At 39.7% G+C, this 17,309-nt stretch overlaps 1 protein-coding gene and 1 long non-coding RNA gene across 5 annotated transcripts in view; one reads left to right on the top strand and one right to left on the bottom strand.

Moving 5' to 3' along the window:
- SLC41A3 (solute carrier family 41 member 3) overlaps positions 1 to 17,309 on the bottom strand; it is a 39,099-nt gene that overhangs the window by 17,121 nt on the left and 4,669 nt on the right. For 2 of the 4 annotated variants that reach the window (XM_026723171.2, XM_087923766.1), the window contains exons 2-3: positions 12,765 to 13,079; positions 1,132 to 1,239 (exon numbers count right to left, since the gene is read on the bottom strand). In XM_026723171.2, the coding sequence (XP_026578956.1) occupies positions 1,132 to 1,239; positions 12,765 to 13,055 (399 nt within the window). In that variant the 5' untranslated portion in view covers positions 13,056 to 13,079. Of the gene's footprint in view, positions 1 to 1,131; positions 1,240 to 6,704; positions 7,377 to 12,764; positions 13,080 to 15,246; positions 15,887 to 17,309 lie in introns of those variants that run through there. The other 2 variants (XM_026723163.2, XM_026723186.2) reach the window with 2 other exon arrangements.
- The window catches only part of LOC148126840 (uncharacterized), an 81,479-nt gene continuing 79,496 nt past the window's right edge, over positions 15,327 to 17,309 (top strand). Inside the window, exon 1 of the long non-coding RNA XR_015741624.1 lies at positions 15,327 to 15,434. This is a non-coding gene — a long non-coding RNA (uncharacterized LOC148126840). The remainder of the gene's footprint in view (positions 15,435 to 17,309) is intronic.

Below are 17,309 nucleotides of genomic sequence, written 5' to 3'. Positions count from 1 at the left end.
ATCTTGCTGGCTTTCCAGAAGAGCTCAAATACCTGGCTTTGACATCTGGCCTAAGGATCAGAGAGAAGTATGGAGACCTTAAAATGACTGGACTGTCCTTGAATTGCTGTGCTCTCTTGGGGAAAGTTCTCTATGCTTTTAATGGTTTAATTGTTTTTAATGTTTGTATGGTTGTTTTATTTTTTATTTTTTGGGGACTGTTTATGTTTTCATTGTAAACCAGACAGGCTCAAGAATAAGAGTTGTGCAACTATGTAAACTGAATGAATGAATAAATAAATAAATGAGGGAATTCTAGTCAGACAAAATACACAAGCCCCCTAAATGCTTCTAGCAACTGATCTACTAGCAAGAGGAATATTTTTAACTGTTCGGGTCAACCTAAATGATTGGTTAATAAGCGCGTCATCAATTCAAGATGCCAGGCTTAATTCAGAGACATGCACATGCAATACTAGCTCAACTGTCCTAAGCCAACACAGTACAGGTTATCTTGGGATAGGTTATCTTGGGATATTGTGCTCTTGAATTGGTAGCTTTTCACCCGAGTCAAGTTAATTTTAATATCTTTATAGTTATGATTTTACTGTACTGTAAACCATCCAGAGTGAGGGTAGGGGATAATGGGATGGGTGCCATATACATTTATCAAATAAACAAACAAACAGACCACTTCCCTTTCATAATCATGGATGGCAAATAGTACATCTAGCATGTTGTTACATTACATAGGGCAGATAAAGAGTTTATTGCCAAGATCACATTAATATTAGTGAGGAACTTCACTCATGTCTTTCTGTAGATCTAGGTGGAGGGCTTGTGGCTTCATCTCTAAAATGGCTCCCTCTGACCTTTGCTTAAATATAATACTGGATACCTAAAATATAATTCTTTCCAAATATGTGGTACAGTAGGGAAATCAGAAAAACAATTGCAACAGAAATGTTGTTCATGACCACCATGGAAAGCAAAATATACAGGACCAACCTAGATAGGTACTATAAGAACTATTGAGCCATCTATGCATTTTTCACTACTGGATAGGTGGTCTCACATGTCAGTATTTTTCTTGCCAAACAAGAACTCTAAATCCTTCTCTATATTAAAAGACAACATAAAGAGGATACTTACAGCTGTAGAAAGTCTAGATGCCAAGGTCATTTCCAGGTTGCCTTTCAAACCAATCAGGGCTGGAATCAGAATAAACATCTCTCTGATTTTTATGAATACTTTCCAGTGCTTCAAGGAGAGAAGAAAGTATTAATCCATTGTGACATTGATTGTAACATGCACATTCATACATACTATTGTACTACGTAAGATTTCCCAGAAGCTTTGAATTGTAAGCTGTTTTTCAGTGTGGATAGATCCTCCATCAATACAACTTTCAAACTGGCTGTTAAATATCTAAGCAACAATTAATAAAGAAAATGGAAATAAATCAGCATTCTTGTGACAGTCTTACAAAAATATATAACAAAACTAAAGGCAAACTATTTCTATTGAACCAAACCATCATGGAAATTACCCATTTATATTATTCAACCTTTCTTTGTGCTTCCATATTATTTGAAACAATTTCAAAATCATAAAAATGGCAATTAATTGCTATATTTTCACTTTATGGATCTTAAAAACAACCACAACCATAGAGGGGGAAAAAGCCAAACCCCTTTCTCTCTCTTTTTTTTTTTTTTGACTATGCACTTCAGCTGCTTTCTCCCAAAAAAATAACTTTCTTCTAAACTCTCCAACTAAGGTCCTGATAATCAACTTCTGATGGTTAATACCTCCCCTTTTTCACCCTCTCTTGGCCAGGACAAGACTTGGGAAGAATTATGGCCATTTGATAGGTAATGGGCATAGCAGTTGGGATTCCTTAAGGAGGAGGTTCAGGGCTCGGATTGTGTGAGGTCTCCCCCTAGAGTGACAGCCTCAGAGCAGCTAGGGTGGGGGTACTGTCTGTACAACCCACTTTGAGTGGAAGCTAGGTGGAGGGGTTTGGGGTGATTGGTCCACATCCGAGTAGCCAGTGAGAGAGACCAGTTGGGATGGAGGACAGTGTGTCTGTTGCAGAGGGTTGGATGTGGGGAGTCCTTGGTTCTGAGAGCTTTTTCTATAGTGCCATAGAGGTTCCCTCCCTCATTGTCCCCCTCCCCTAGGATGTACCAGTATGAATGATTGCAGGGAGAGGCAGAGCCCTTGGCTCTTCCAGGAAGGGGGTTGGGCAGAAGAAGGAATGTTCATCCTGGGGATGTAGAGCAGGATCATGTATCACAGTCGTGATGGGTAGCAGGTGCTACAGGAGCCAAAAGACAGGCTGTTACAGGAGAAGGTGCCTCTGATGCTTAATATTAGTGGGTCCCAGAGGGAACTGGGTGATACCCAGAAGTGTTGCTGCTCTAGTGGTGGCCTGGAATCTAAGGGCAGTCATAGCTTTGGACAGGATCGCACCCATGCACCTTCTCTTGACTCATCGTCCCCAGCCCTCCCCATGGTTCACTGAGGAGCTACACGTTCTGAAAAGGGCCAAGAAATGCCTGGAGTACTACTGGAGGAAGACAAGGGATGACTTTGATTAGGCATGACTTGATCCACCATTAAGATCCACCATTCCTCTTGGCAGTAAGAACAGTGAAACAGCAGTATTTCTCTGCTCTTCTTATATCCTTAGAGTACCACCTGGCGGCTCTGTTTTGGGTCACCCATTCCCTCCTGGATCATGGGGACTTCAGGTGATCTTTTGCAAGGCCAAGCCCTCTGCAACCTTTTGCAGAGGACTTTGTTCAGCACCTGATGGACAAAATTGCCAAGATCCGTTGCCAGTTGGATCCCATAAATGGAGATGATTCCATGTGAGATGCCCAGGGAAAGATCTTCCCCTGTTATCTGGGAACAGTTTGATCCTGTTGACCCTGATAAAGATGACAGGGCCCTTGATGCAGTCAGTGCCACCACCTGTCAGTTAGACCCTTGTCCCTCCTGGATGGTGAAAGCCTCCAGGATGGTGAAAGCCTCCAGGATGGTGACTAGCTGGTGGGTCCAGGCAGTGTTTAATATGTCACTAGAGGAAGGGACATTTCTGGATGCTTTTAAAGAAGCTACATATGGTGACCCTATACAGTGGGCCCATTCTGCTGTGGCACCTGCACTGTGGAATCTTCTTTACCCAGAAATGAGATCCGCTTCTTCACTCCTGAGTTTCAGAGGTCCCTAGGGCCCCCAGAGGAATGGTGAACTCATGAGGTGGTTCTGTTATAATTAATATCTCTATGTCTATTATTTTCTTATGTTTTGGTTTTGCCATTATACTTTCTAATACTTTTAAAAATAATTATCATATAATTATTATGTATTAAATTTGTTTGCCACCCATCCCACTTCAAAGTGACTCTCGGGGGATTATGATATTAAAAGCAATCAAACCATAAAAGAGGAATATTTCTAAAAACAATAAAAATAGAACTACGATCCAAGGGATACTGCTTAACAGATGGAGGGGATGGAGTAGGATGCATGTGGGGAGGGAAGTGAGATTCTTCTCTTAATCCAACAACCACCATAATGGTTTTAGGTAACGAGTTTTTATATGTTTATCTACAATTTTATTGGATTATTGTGCACCCTGAGTCACTTTCCTTGAGATGGGCATCCATATAAATGTGATAAAAATGAATTAATCTGATTGAAATTGAGAAAAGTAGCTTTCTAAATCTGCTTGCTAATCTTTTAAGCAGGACTGTAATGATGCTTTAGGGTAACAGCAACTTTGCTAACAGCAAAAGGAGTTTAAATATAAATATAATACTTTTTTAAACAGCTCCCAAACTTTTTAAGACAATGACATCTAAAGGTAGGGTGTTCAACCTTGACAACTTTAAGATTTATGAACTTCAACACCCAGAAGCATAGCTGACTGGGGAATTCTGGGAGTAGAAGTCTACAACTTAAAGGTGTCTAGGTTGGACACCCCTGATCTAGAGCAGGGGTCTCCAAACTTGGCAACTTTGAGACTTGTGGACTTCAACTCTCAGAGTTCCTCAACCAGCTGGCTGAGGATCTTTGGGAGTTGAAGTCCACAAACCTTATAGTTGCCAAGGTTGGAGACCCCTGATCTAGAGTATGTAGGCAGTAAGAGAAAAATCAGTTAATCCCACTATGTTAATTTTGAGAATGTAAATACCTTAATCTTGTTGATATATAGCTGTTATTTTAATGTAGGGGTTTTCAAACTTGAAAGCTTTAAGACTTGTGGATTTCAACTCCCAGAATTCCTCCTCCAGTCATATTAGCTCAGGCATTCTGGGAATTGAAGTCCACAAGTCTTAAACTTGCCAAGTTTGAAGACCCTTGTTTTAATGGATTTGGGTGGCAAATAAAGGAAAATATTCTGAATAAACAATAGCCATAGCTATTCGATGAACAGAGAGGCATCTGCAATTATTTAAAACTGAAGTCAGCATATTTTTCTCCTATCTCCATCTTTTGGTTTCTTCCTTCACTTGATGCTATTTAGTTTATAAAGTGTGCCATATATATAGGTTGCTCTTTTTAAGTAGATATGTACAAACAACACAGCAAAATTTTATTTCTGATTTGTCCTGTTTTATGCTTACTTTTAATAAGGCTGGTTGTTTTTTTCATATGCTTGCAACAATAAGCCAGTTCTTTAATTTTATGATCTACATGGCCAACCCTGCACAACAAAGTTATTTTAGATTGAAGAACATAAAGTTCAAGAGCATATGATTATAAATGACTTGAAAGTGAAGAGGAAAATATAGCAGAAAGTGTAGTTTGTGATGATAAAAGATCTTTGTAAGCCTTTTTTCCATTCCTTATATGTAATGCATTAATGGTCTGTTTTCTTTTCTGTTTTATGCCTTTAAACTAGAGATACCCTTCAAGTGGCAGAGAATTTCTACAGAAAATACAATTATTACAGGATTTCAAAAAAGCTAACACAACAAACATATCACTGACTACCATGCCTGTGCATTTTAAATTACAAATAAACCTCAAGTTACAGGACTGCCACATCACTTTTCAACCTGTTTTGCTTATTATTAATGAAGCACGGAAATAAATGTTTCTAATAATAATATAATGTGCACAGTCCAATCCACTGATATCTGTGAGACTTCTCCCTAACTATTTAGGCATAGAGTGACTGCATAATCATTCCTTGGCTGAGTTCACACAATATGCTAAAACCTAGTACAGTTTTAACAAAACGAGCATAGCTTAGCAACACACAAGATCCTTATGTCGGGACAAATAAATCATACTATGCTTTAACATGTTGACTTGATTCACACAAGATGCTAAGACAGAAACCATCCAATTGTGATTTAATCGAATCTAATGTTTTGCACACAAATCCTACACTATATGAATATATGCACACCTGGAGGATTGTTATAAGGCTCAAAGGCCTTATGAAACAAAGCAATCATAGACAAGAATTCTATTTATTTAGAGGACTTGATATATGAAGAAAATTATTTGGGCCAATGAGAGCCCTTCCGCTCTAGACTAGGAAGTTCAAAAGCATAGAACCACTAACCCATTAGCATACAGATAGTTCTTGACTTACAGCCATTTGTTAATTCGTGACCATTCAAAGTTACAATGACATTGAAAACAAGTGACTTAGGACCATTGTTCCCACTTACAACCATTGCAGCATGGTCAATATTTGGATGCCTGACAACTGATTCATATTTATGACGGTCGCAGTGTCCCAAAGTCATTTCATCACCTTTTGTGAGCTTCTTGACAAGCAATGTCAATAGAGAAGCAAGGTTCACTTAAAAACTGTGTTACTAACTTAACAAGTGCACTGAATCCCTTAACAACTGTGGCAGCAAAGGTTGTAAAATGGGGCAAAGCTCACTTAACAAATGTTTCACTTAGCAACATAAATTTAGGCCTCAGTTGTGGTTGTAAATTGAGGACTACCTGTGGTATATTATGTTCCATAAACTAAACTTCAGTGAGGCTTTCAACCTTCAGCGGATTGATTCAGGCTGATAATACGTGCGCATCACACACACACACACACACACACACACACACACCTTTCAAATGACCCCCAAGAGGTCAAAAAAATATATATTCTTATGAATGACAGAAAGCTCTAATTTGCAGGTCAGTTGAAAAGGAAACAAAACAAAACAAAATTTTAAAGGAAAAGAGTAGACAGAATTGGCCTAAGAGCTTAAGAGTACCCTACAAGGAAGGATTTAATGAGGACCAGGAGTTGCAGTGACCCAAGTTTTCCACAATAATTTCTGCCCGGATTTTCCACCCATAGTCTAGGCAATGTGAGCAGCTTCCTTGTCACAAAAATCCACCCAATGTTGGGAACACAATATTCATGGCACTGCATGTGATATTTCCCAGGCATTTACATTTTTTCCTAACGTATTCTGGCTTGTGGCTGATGAGAACATTCTTGGATCAGTTCAATCCTAGTATATCTTCTCCAGGACACTTAGAAAGAACAACAAGAGCCTTTCATTCAACTCAGTCTGTCCACAAGACTCTCTGAAGAGCCTTCACAGTCTCAGAAGACATTCTCCCCCTCCCCAAAAGGCAGGTAGAACAAATACTGCACCTAGCTCTCACTTAGCCATATTAAAAATAGATGCTCATGGTCAGCCTACCCCTCATTAGCAAGGAAGTTGAAAGAACATACATACTTGAAGAATATCCATCACCAAACCAGCAGCTACCAGGCCTAAACCTGCCAGTATATATGGCCCGAAGATCTGTGATGCAATGGAGAAGCATGTTTCTGGAAGGAATCCACTGGGTGATCTGAAAAACTTACAGGTAAAACCTCTGAGTTTCTTCCCTCGGAAGCACAGCTTCAATTTCAGCTCGGTGACCACCATTACTGAATGCCATTAACCCATACTAAAGAAGCAGAGGACAAAAGGAAGCCCAGAAATTGGAGTAGTCTTCAATCTGAGTTTCAAGGCACCTTTAGATTAGTTGCCCCACCACGTGTTTTGAAATCTGATGTCCTTTTCTTCTTCCGCAGGAGAACAAGGTTAGTTTCCAAAATGCATTCAGATTAGCTGAGCTTGGTTTTCACTATGCTTTGAGTCAGTTTCCAGCTATCACGACCTGGCTGAAAACCAGAAAGACTGGCTGAAGCTGGGACACTGAAGAGTTACTAGCATAAACAGTGGTAGGCTGTGCTGGAATTGCTTAAAATACTTCAGTCACTTATGTCCTTTCTCCTCCACTTATAACGACAGTAATTGAAAAGATAAGCTTGCATGGCCGAAATAGTCACAGCACTATCAAGCTCACTCTGTGTGACGCTGAATCTTTCTTACTGTTGTAAGGCAAAGAAGAAAGTTTACTTCAGTTTTCTTTTCCTTTTTTTGCTTCCTCAAAGTGACGAACAGGAGCTTAATCCTAACTACCAATATAGCTCATTACAGAACAGCTCAGAGGGAAAAATAAGAGAGAAAAGCTATGAGGCTGTACTAGCTAAAAGGCACTTTCATCTGTTCTTTTCTTCTGATTTCCTAGCTTGGCTTTGGGTACACAAGTTTAGAAAATAGGTAGTCTCCTTCTCTCAATGGCTGACTTTCAGAACACCAATGAGGTTCAAAAGCCAGTATCCTTATCTGTTGTCATCACTTCAAATTCAGATACAAAAGCCCTGAGATAACAGTCTCTGCAGAACTTATTTAAGGTCATTCTATTCTCTTCCAGTACTTTTCCTGTTGCATTTTATTTTCTGTCCTAAAAATCTGCCAGTTTCAGCACTTTATTTTTAAAGAGAAAATAATACAACCCATAGTAGACTAATTTAGCACACAAGCATTTTTTTAAAAAAACCTAGTGCAACTCCTTTCAGTTTGTCTCTTCACAAAACTTGTAATTTACTCAGTTATGTAAAAATTTACATTTGGGATTTTCCTGCTTTGATCCATTTTCTTAAAAGAAGAGGGCTTCATAGAGTATACAATAATTATTTGGATGTTCTTTGCTTGCCTGAGGCCAGTAAGTAAATTTCCTTTGCAGCCCTACATTTTCATGAAAAGGATACAGCAATAAATGACAAAATCCAAATGCTTGGTTAATTGAAATAAGCCGGAAATTTCCAGGATTAGAGATTCATTTTTTTCCCTTTAAATGATGTTTTACATCTGGTGGCACTACGCTGGAATCCAGATGAGCAGAAGTTTCCAAGAATAAAACTTACTCTCAGCCTCTTTGTCTATCTTTTCCCATGTGAACTTTCTCCAAATGCCTTAAAATGACATACATCCTGTAACTTGGTGAGGCAATTTAAACTGGAAGTCCATAATGAATGGAGAGTCATTCTGGGTGCTGTAGAACCGAAAAGATTTAAACCCAGTCTTTGGAGTCAGTCTTTAACCCCACCCCAACATTGTCTGCACCACACCAATCAATCAATTCAATAGTAGTCTGGTTACTACAAATAAAACCAGCAATCTTCCTGAGGCATGCTGGTAGGTCTAAAAAAAGCTTTCTCTGATAACATATTGAGGTTAATCCAAGAACTCTGTTTGCTTAGCTGCTTTCTTTCCCATACTAAGGAGGTACAGAGGAGGTTGAAGAAAGCTGGGCTTAAATTTATAAGTCCTGTAACCAGCATTAATTGAGGAAGAAGCTTGGAAAGTCACCTTCAGACATTAGCTTTCTACACAGGTACAGAAAACAAAACAGTTACAGTCTTTTGTTCCTTTAGATAGCCACCCCCCAAAATCCAGTATTTCTTGCCCTCATTTCCTTTTATCCATTGAAAATTTTCCTTCGGGATGCACAAATCTACCCACAAGAGAAAATCCAGCAGATGAATGGGGACACAGTGGAAGGTCAACTCGGGAGGACAACTGGCAGTTGGAGCTCAGGATTCTTGGGGGGGGGAGGCAATCCTTCATCCTTTAGGAGCCAGAGAGTAGAAGGAGGAAGAAGGGCCTTGAAGGACATGAGGAAATACTCCTACCAAGCTAATGGTCAGATAAGTGGGATTTGAGTCCAGGCCAAGAAATTAATTTGAGAAAATGTTTCAGACAAGCCCTTCTCAAATTCATATGAAGATAAAGTGTGTGTGTGAGGGAGCACATCGAGACTTGCAATATTCTGTTATATTCTGCTCTCATAATTAAAAGGGCTCCTGTTGGGAAACTCCCAGCCAAGCAGGGAGGAGGGGTTAAGAAGGGAATTAACCATGAGTCCTTGCACAGCCACTAGTCTGACCCAGATACCCTCTTAAGTTCCATGAAATCTTATCTGGTGATTTATTGTGAACACAAGAAAGCTGCTGGCTTTGAGTTTTCATAAGTATATCTGGTTGTTGCACCTGAGACATCCTGAGCTATATGCCATTGGTTTCTTAGTCTGGTCCACACTGCGTGGCTGACACAATGGATAGAAGCTGGCTACATTGCTTCCCATATGCTGTGTTGCTTTTCTTGAAAGGGAGGTTAGAAAAACCCTTTTGAAGAGGAGAAAGAGCTGCAGTCAAGACAATGGTCAGATAAGAGAGCCCAAAGCACGAATGTAATTTGAGAAAGCATGTTACACTTGACCCTCTCTAGTTCTCTACCCTAAACATAGAGGGGGAGGCATATTCAGAGTTGCAAGGTTTTGTTACTGCAATTTTAGTATTCATGACTTTGGTGTTCGAGTCTGGTTTACCTTGAAGAGCTGACACAATGGATGGAGCAGGGATGCTCTTCCCAAGCTGCATCGCATTCGGCATTCAGATAGCAGCAGTTAATGACAATTCATTTTATGCCATCACCATCATGACTACCATCCCAAGAGAGCCATCCATCGGAAATGCTTTTAGAAGGGTTTGGATTAAATGATCTCTGAGTTTTTTTCCAACTGTCTGACCATCACTATCATGAAATAAGGTGTCCTGAGTAAAAAACTGTTACCGAAGAAATAGTGACATTATTTATTAAAACACTAAAATAGGAGCTTTATTTTCACTATAAGAACAGTGCCCAATACCCATAGAAAAAAAGAGAGGGGGAACTAGCAATTTGGTGTAGTAGTTAAGGTGCTGGCTTAGAAAAAGGAGACTGTGACATCTAATCCAGCCCTAGGCATGAAAGCCAGCTAGGTGACTTTGGGCCAGTCACTCTCAGCCTAGCCCACTTCACAGAGTTGTTGTGGTGGAGAGAATAGAAAAAGGGAGTATTATGTATGTTCACCACCTTGAATTACTTATAGAATAATAAAAGTGGGATAAAAATCAAATACACACATACATAAATATACACGTCTATCACAATATTCTCCTTTAAGCAATTTTTCACATCCCTCCTGGCATGTGAGGTGACATGTACAATGGTATATTAACCATTAAGCAGACTAAGCATGTGCTTAGGGCACCAGGCCCAAAGGGGGCACCACAAAGTTGAGAATATGGTACAGTATGTATAAAGGAGGGGGGCACCAAGATTTATCAGTGCTTAGGGCACCAGTGAGCCTTAATATGCCACTTGGACATCTGGGTGGGTTCTAGTGCTGATTAATGCCCTATGGGAGAGGTTGTTACTGCAGGCTTTTAAATAATTTGTTGTCTGCCCTCTTCTTGAGCAGCCATCTCTAGACTCTAACCTATTGGATAATTTTCATCCTTTTTTTTCCCTTGTAACTTAATACCTTAATTCAGGGTATGGTCGGGACCACTGGGAGTTTACTGGCTGGATGCCCTGCCTGACACCTTCGTGGAGTTCACAGCAGATATTTTCTCTTTGCACTCTGGGAGAGAAACATCCACCACTACCTAGGACTGAAATTGAAATATAGACCATAGAAAATTGCCACTTCAGACATTTATCCATTCAAGACAAAGGAATATTTTCCAATTTAAAACTGTTGGGTAACCCACATATTCCTGTCTTAAACCTTTGTTTGGAAACCGACCAGAGGCCTATTCATTATTTAATGAAGCATTTTCAGTGTTTTTCTTTTTTTTCTCATTAATAGCTCAGCATCTTAAGAACAGTCTTTCCTCTAATGTCACTTTTAGGCCAACTCATGAGGTAACTTTTTATATGGTACCTTTATGACATTATTTGCTGTATCTTCTCCAGCCCTCAAGCAAAACGAGAAGGGTGAATCTAGACCCATAACGGTTGTTCATCTCTGTTCTAAGTGAAATCTGATTACTTATTTATATGCCTATGCTCTTTAGGCAGAACATTCTTTAAGATTAAGTTTTCTCTTCCTGTACTCTACAAAATGTCATGCACCATGATGGTACTACGTAAATAAATAGCAACATCACCAACTTGATAAAATGGAAAAATCAATTGGGCAATAAACTGGGTTTGGCAACAAAATCAATACACTTCTGGAACATGAAGCATAACCTTCCTCTGACTAATTGGCTAAATCATTTTAATTTGGAATACTACTAAAATCTATTGCAGGAGAGAACCTCAAACTGTGAAGAGAACAAAATGCACACAGAATCGTACACAAGTCTCCACATATTCAGGAGGGAACTAAACTCACATTAGCTCAGCTGTATATAAAATATTCTGAAACAGGTAAAATCTTATGAAACCCAATTGATTTTCTTCATGCTAAACAGTAACATGAAATAATGCAAGGAAGAAATATGAACTCTGGACCAGAGAAAACAGGCAAAAGGCATTTTAAAGTCATCCTGTCAGAAAGAAAAGGGGCAACATGACCTCTTACCTCACTAGTTAAATAAATTGGATAGCGCAAGAAAGAATTTCAGTGCTGAAAAAGTAACGTATTAGAACGAACTTAATCAAATTGCTTGTTTGAATTTAAAAACAAGAGCCTGCTTTTATTTATTTTATACAGTTTATCTACATTTCACTCTATTGAAGCTCCATGTGGTATACAACGGTAAAAAATAAGAATAAAAGCGTATGGTTAATAAAATAACAATATTTAAATAATGTTTACTTGTCTCTCAATTCATGCTGAGTTCCTTTAATTAAATATTTAAAGCAGTATTTGTTGCAGTAAGATTAGCCTCTCCGATCGTTTAAAATTATGCTTGCTTCAGGAGCTTGCTATTTCATCTTAAAGTAGAGTTTGCAATATAAGGTTTAAAAATACATATAAAACCAAAGAAATCAATCGAGAATTAGCAAAGAAAAATATGGGAAAACATAGAATCATCATTTAAAAAAACCCTAAGAAATGATAGAAGTTTGATTTGGATCACATGTAATTGAACATGACATTAGACTGAATGTTATAAATCTTAGCTGGAAGTTGTTCCAGAAAAGCTCCCACTCCCCCCATACACCTGGAGCCTTTCAAATATGTTGCACTGTTACTTTCATAATGCCCACTGATGTGCTGGCTGAACTGTTATGGAAAATTTAGCACAACCCATCTGGAGGATATAAAAGAAGGCCACTGGAAAAGTTTTTGCACCATCCAAATGCATGCACAGGTACTGTGTCTATCAACTTTATATTCAAATGCACATAGAACATACTCTTTAAAACTGAGCACTTGTATAATCACTTAGATTTAAATATGCATTAACTATGGAGGCTTACTCCCCTGTGCACACACGCAGCATCCAACAAAATGCAACTCTGAGCAAGGAGACCTCAAAATCAGATAAGATGCTATTGTTTACGTGTCATTGGGCTGTATGAAAAAAACAAACAAACCCCAAACCCAACCCTGCACATGGTCAAACTTCTTCCTAGGCAACCAAATGCAGCAAAGCAGATGCCCAGAATTTCTGTTCATCTTACCTGAATATAATCCAAGACCATTCCCGCCAGGACCATGCCCATGCCTGCCAGCAGGTAAGGCAAGAGCACCTGGAGGCCAATTGCCACGCTTGATTCCTCCTGTAGTTTTGCCATGGCCACTTTTGCCTCTGGAGGCTGCTTCTGAGGCAGGAGCAAAGGGCCATCCTCTGCGCCCTGGCTGATAAGTTTGCTCTCTTTGTGTTTACTTTTACTCTTTGCTTTCTGCCTGGATCGCTCTCCGTTCCTGATTCGGCCTTCCTTTCTACGCTGCCGAGTTTCTTCACCTTTCATGTTGATTTTTCTCAATTCAGGAGTCTTTTGAGGAAAGGATATGATAAAGCTCAGATCAATCAACAAGAAGAAGAAAATGACAAGACAGAACATCGTATCATAATATTTAAAAATCCTGGTATTCTTTTTCTTTTGAAAACCACCACTTCTTTTCCAAACTATGCCAGTTCCTTCAATTCTTCCCATGGTTACACGTTTCACCAAAGACCTACACAATCTGCCCACTTATTGATGCGAGGGTAACTGAATGCTTCTTTCCAGCAGCCTTTGAGCTTCTCAAAGAAACTTTGGCCTATTCCTCTGCTAATTAATAAAAGCAATGCACATATTACCTAAAATATGCAGCCTACCCAAATTCAGAAATCTGAATTTCTAAAACTATTTATGTGGGGCAGATGGATTTCAATGAAATGAATGCATCTTTGAAAATCAAAGCTATTTCTTGGCTGCCAAAGTCATATCATCATATATCTAATTTATTTATTCAGTCTGTCAGGTTAATGCCCTTTAGCTTGTTGGATCAGAATTCCCATACCGTCTGGAGATAATTAGAGTTGTATTCAGAATACAGAACAACAGAGCTGGAAGGGACCTTGGAGGTCTTCTAGTCTAACTTCCTGCTCAACAGGGGATCCTATAGCATTCCACAAAATGGCTGTCCAATCTCTTCTTGAAAACCTCCAGTGAAGGAACACCCACACACTCTAGAGGTAAGCCATTCCACTGAATTGTTCTCATTGTTAGGAAATTTCTCTTTATGTTAAATAAAGGGAATATGTTAAATAAAGGGCAATATACTGGGAAATCTGCATCTATTCACCTCTAAGAGCCTGTTTCTGTTGAGGTAATTCCCCGTTAGGAAAATGAGCGCATACAGGGAGACATATTTGAGAGAAGTGTTTGAATAATACACACACAGTAACAGATACACTGTACAGTAAATGTAGGTTTTTACTTCCAGAAAGTTTAAGCAAAGTTCAAGATAAGCAGTCCAAAAGTCATTCACAGGTAAATCAGTCAGTTTTTCAATCCAGGGATAATCCAATAACAAAGTCCAGTGTCAAAAACAGTTCAATATCAGACTTACATTAAATCCAGAAATATCAATCGATTAGGAAAAATGGAGGAACAGCAATACTTTCCAACAGAAGGAAACAGAGACTGAGACACACTTTCTTCTGAGATTAAGACTAAGACAAATCAGGTTTCTGGCTCCATCTTATGGCCATTTGAGAAACCACACCTAATTACAGTTTTGCATTTTTTTAAAGATAGTTTTAAAATGTTTATCCTGGTTTTTATATTTCTAACCCAAATAGCTGTTAGGTGACTCAGATTCCCAACATTTTTCCTCCCCTCTCCCCCCATAAAATGCAGCTTCAGTAACTGGATGCCTACATAGGTCCTACTGTACCATTTCGTAGGTTTCTCATTCCAATTGCTGATAGCCAATAGCATCCCATTGTTCCATTTTTCACTGCAGTTTTCTGAATTAATATACTTGTAAGTGCAAAATAACATTCAAACACAATTGGGACCTTCTAAATGAGGGAAAACATTCTTTTCTGAGTCACTTTAAAGTTGTGGAAAACCAGCAAGTTTGCTGGTGTGAACTGATACTAACTTAATGTGAGATATCCCCAAGAAGTGAAAGAATTTTGCTTTAAATCTTCCAGATTGCATATTAAATCAGAAAGCATAACATTGGTAATCAAATTGAATAGCTTAACAGGATTACTTCAATACGGGAGGCTACACTTCTGATTTAGTATAAAACCATCAGATTTGTAAGGCTGATTAAACTCTTGGTGTCAGAAGAGATGAGATTGTTTCTCCAACTCCAGATCGTCTGTTACAGTGAATGAGAGCAACCAGTGCCAGGAATTGAACAGGAAGATGTCAAGGTGATATGACTACTTGTTCCCTTTCAGTTGCCTCCTAATTTCAGGTTGCTCCTGATACTTGAAAAACTTTAAAAAAAAGCACCATAGGAATAATGACCGCAAGAAAAGAGTTCATTCTCATCTTGCAATTTCGTCTTATTAGAAAAACACAACGGGTCAGAAATGGCTGCAAAGATCAGGAGGGCTCCAAACGTAGCCATCAAGTTCAGGGAAGCATCCACCCTCAAGTGACCTTTCCACAAAGCCCGGGAAAAGAGAAGCACCTCTCGCAATCCCTGGCCACTTACCCGGCGCATTGGTCTTTTTTCGCCAGAGTCTACCACCCCCTGCGGCCCAAAGGAGGCACGGCAGACATCTGAAGCCCAACCAACTGAGGACAGACGGTGCGCAAATGGCAAGGGGGAGCTTTGTCCACATCTGGAACGGCATGTTCTCCGGTGCCCCTGGATCTCCCGCTGTCAACCCCGCGGCTGAGGCGAGTGAAAAAGGAAGCGCCGCGCCCGAAGGGGAAGGTGGGAGGACGCAAGAGATGGTGGGGAAAGCTCGTGGAGTGGGAGCCGCTTCGCCGCCGATACAGTACGGCGACCGTCACAGCCTGCAGCCGGTCCGTGGCCTGCTAAGGGAAACGGTCCAGCTTTGCATAGCCGCCGTGGCCTCCTTCCGACAACGCTGCCATCACTGCTCCGCTTGCAACGCAATCCGTTTGGTTTGCCGCCATATCCAGGAAGTGGAGATAATCGGTGGTTACAAGGGGGAGGAGAAGACTCCGCCCATGCTGATAAGTTCATATTAGCCGCTTCCCCAACCTGGTGCCTTCCAGGTGCATTTGACTAGGGTGTCACATCTGGGGTGGATATTCTTTGCTGTCTTCCATTGGCCACTCGAAGGTTTGCTACCCACCCCGGCTTTTGACTTAAAACTCCCAGGATGTGGTGGAGTTGGAAGGTTGCTCTCAAGTCCGCCCCTCCCTCCCTGGAAGCTATATAGATAGATAGAATACATTATTGGTATTTTACAGGAAATCCCACTGAGTATTGATGCGACAATCACTGGTCTTTAAAGCGTTATAAGAGACTTTACTTGGAGGCAGGATTTCTGAGGATGAAGTCTTTCCTGTACAAATATGAATTACATTTTTTAAAAAAACTTTTTTAAAAAATAACCTTGCTCTGAGAATTTTCTGTCTCCAGAGCAGGAAAGAGATACTGTAGTAGATAAAAGAAAGTTTCCTGCTGAAAATCATGGTGTATGAAAGAACGACTCAAAATGTCATTTGCGTTTTTCTTTTCAAGTGAGATGAGATGGAGATGCAAGTAGTCCTCAACTTACAACAGTTCATTTAGTGACTGTATGAAGTTACAAAGGCACTGAAAAAAGTGATGTATGACCATTTTCTCACACTTGTGGCCACTGCAAAATCCCCATGGTCATGTGATGTACATTGAGATGCTTGACAATTGATTCATGTTTATGATGGTTTCATGTGATCCCCTTTTGCGACTGTCTCACAAGTAAAATCAATGGGTAAGCCAGATTTACTTAACAGCTGTGTGACTAATTTAAGAACTACAGGATTCACTTAACAACTGGCAGGAAAGGTTGTAAAATGAGGCAAAACTCACTTAACAAATATCTCACTTAGCAACATAAATTTTGGGCTCAGTTGTCATAGGTTGAGGACTACCTGTAGTATGCTAACAGAATGGGAAACTTCTTTATGATTTATCAGTCATGAAACTGACAATGCTAAAAACTGTAGCCAGGTTCCTTCTTTGCCCTTATGTGTATCTATAATAGATAACATAATCAGAGTTGGAAGGGACCTTGTAGGTCATCTAGTCCAACCCCCTGCCCAAACGGGAGACCCTACACCATTTCTGACAAATGGCAGTCCAATCTCTTCTTGAAAGTCTCAAGTGATGGTGCTCCCATAACTTCTGAGGGCAAGCTGTTCCATTGGTTGATTGTTCTCACTGTCAGAAAGTTTCTCCTTATTTCCAGGTTAAATCTCTCCTGATTCAGTTTCTATCCATTATTCCTTGTCTGGCCTTTGGGTGCTTCTGTGGCAGCCCCTCAAATATTGGAAGACTGCTATCATGTCTCCCTTGGTCCTTTTCTTCACTTGACTAGCCATGCCCAGTTCCTGTAACCATTCTTTTTTTTTTAAAGCAAATTTTATTGATTTTAAAGACAAACAAAACAAAACATCATTAGACATTAAAAACATAAAACCTCTTTCCATTATAAATCTTTACAAGGCAGGTAACACATTATTTTATATCACATACTTCTAATTTACCCCATTTCCATGTAGACACATAAATTCCCTTTAACAAATTTCACATTATTT

The sequence above is a fragment of the Pseudonaja textilis genome, chromosome 2, assembly GCF_049901715.1.
Source record: "Pseudonaja textilis isolate UNSWEBS1 chromosome 2, rPseTex1.2, whole genome shotgun sequence".
Lineage (NCBI taxonomy): Eukaryota > Metazoa > Chordata > Lepidosauria > Squamata > Elapidae > Pseudonaja > Pseudonaja textilis.
The sequence above is the reverse complement of the archived record's forward strand: the minus strand, read 5'-3'. Positions and strand labels throughout refer to the sequence as shown.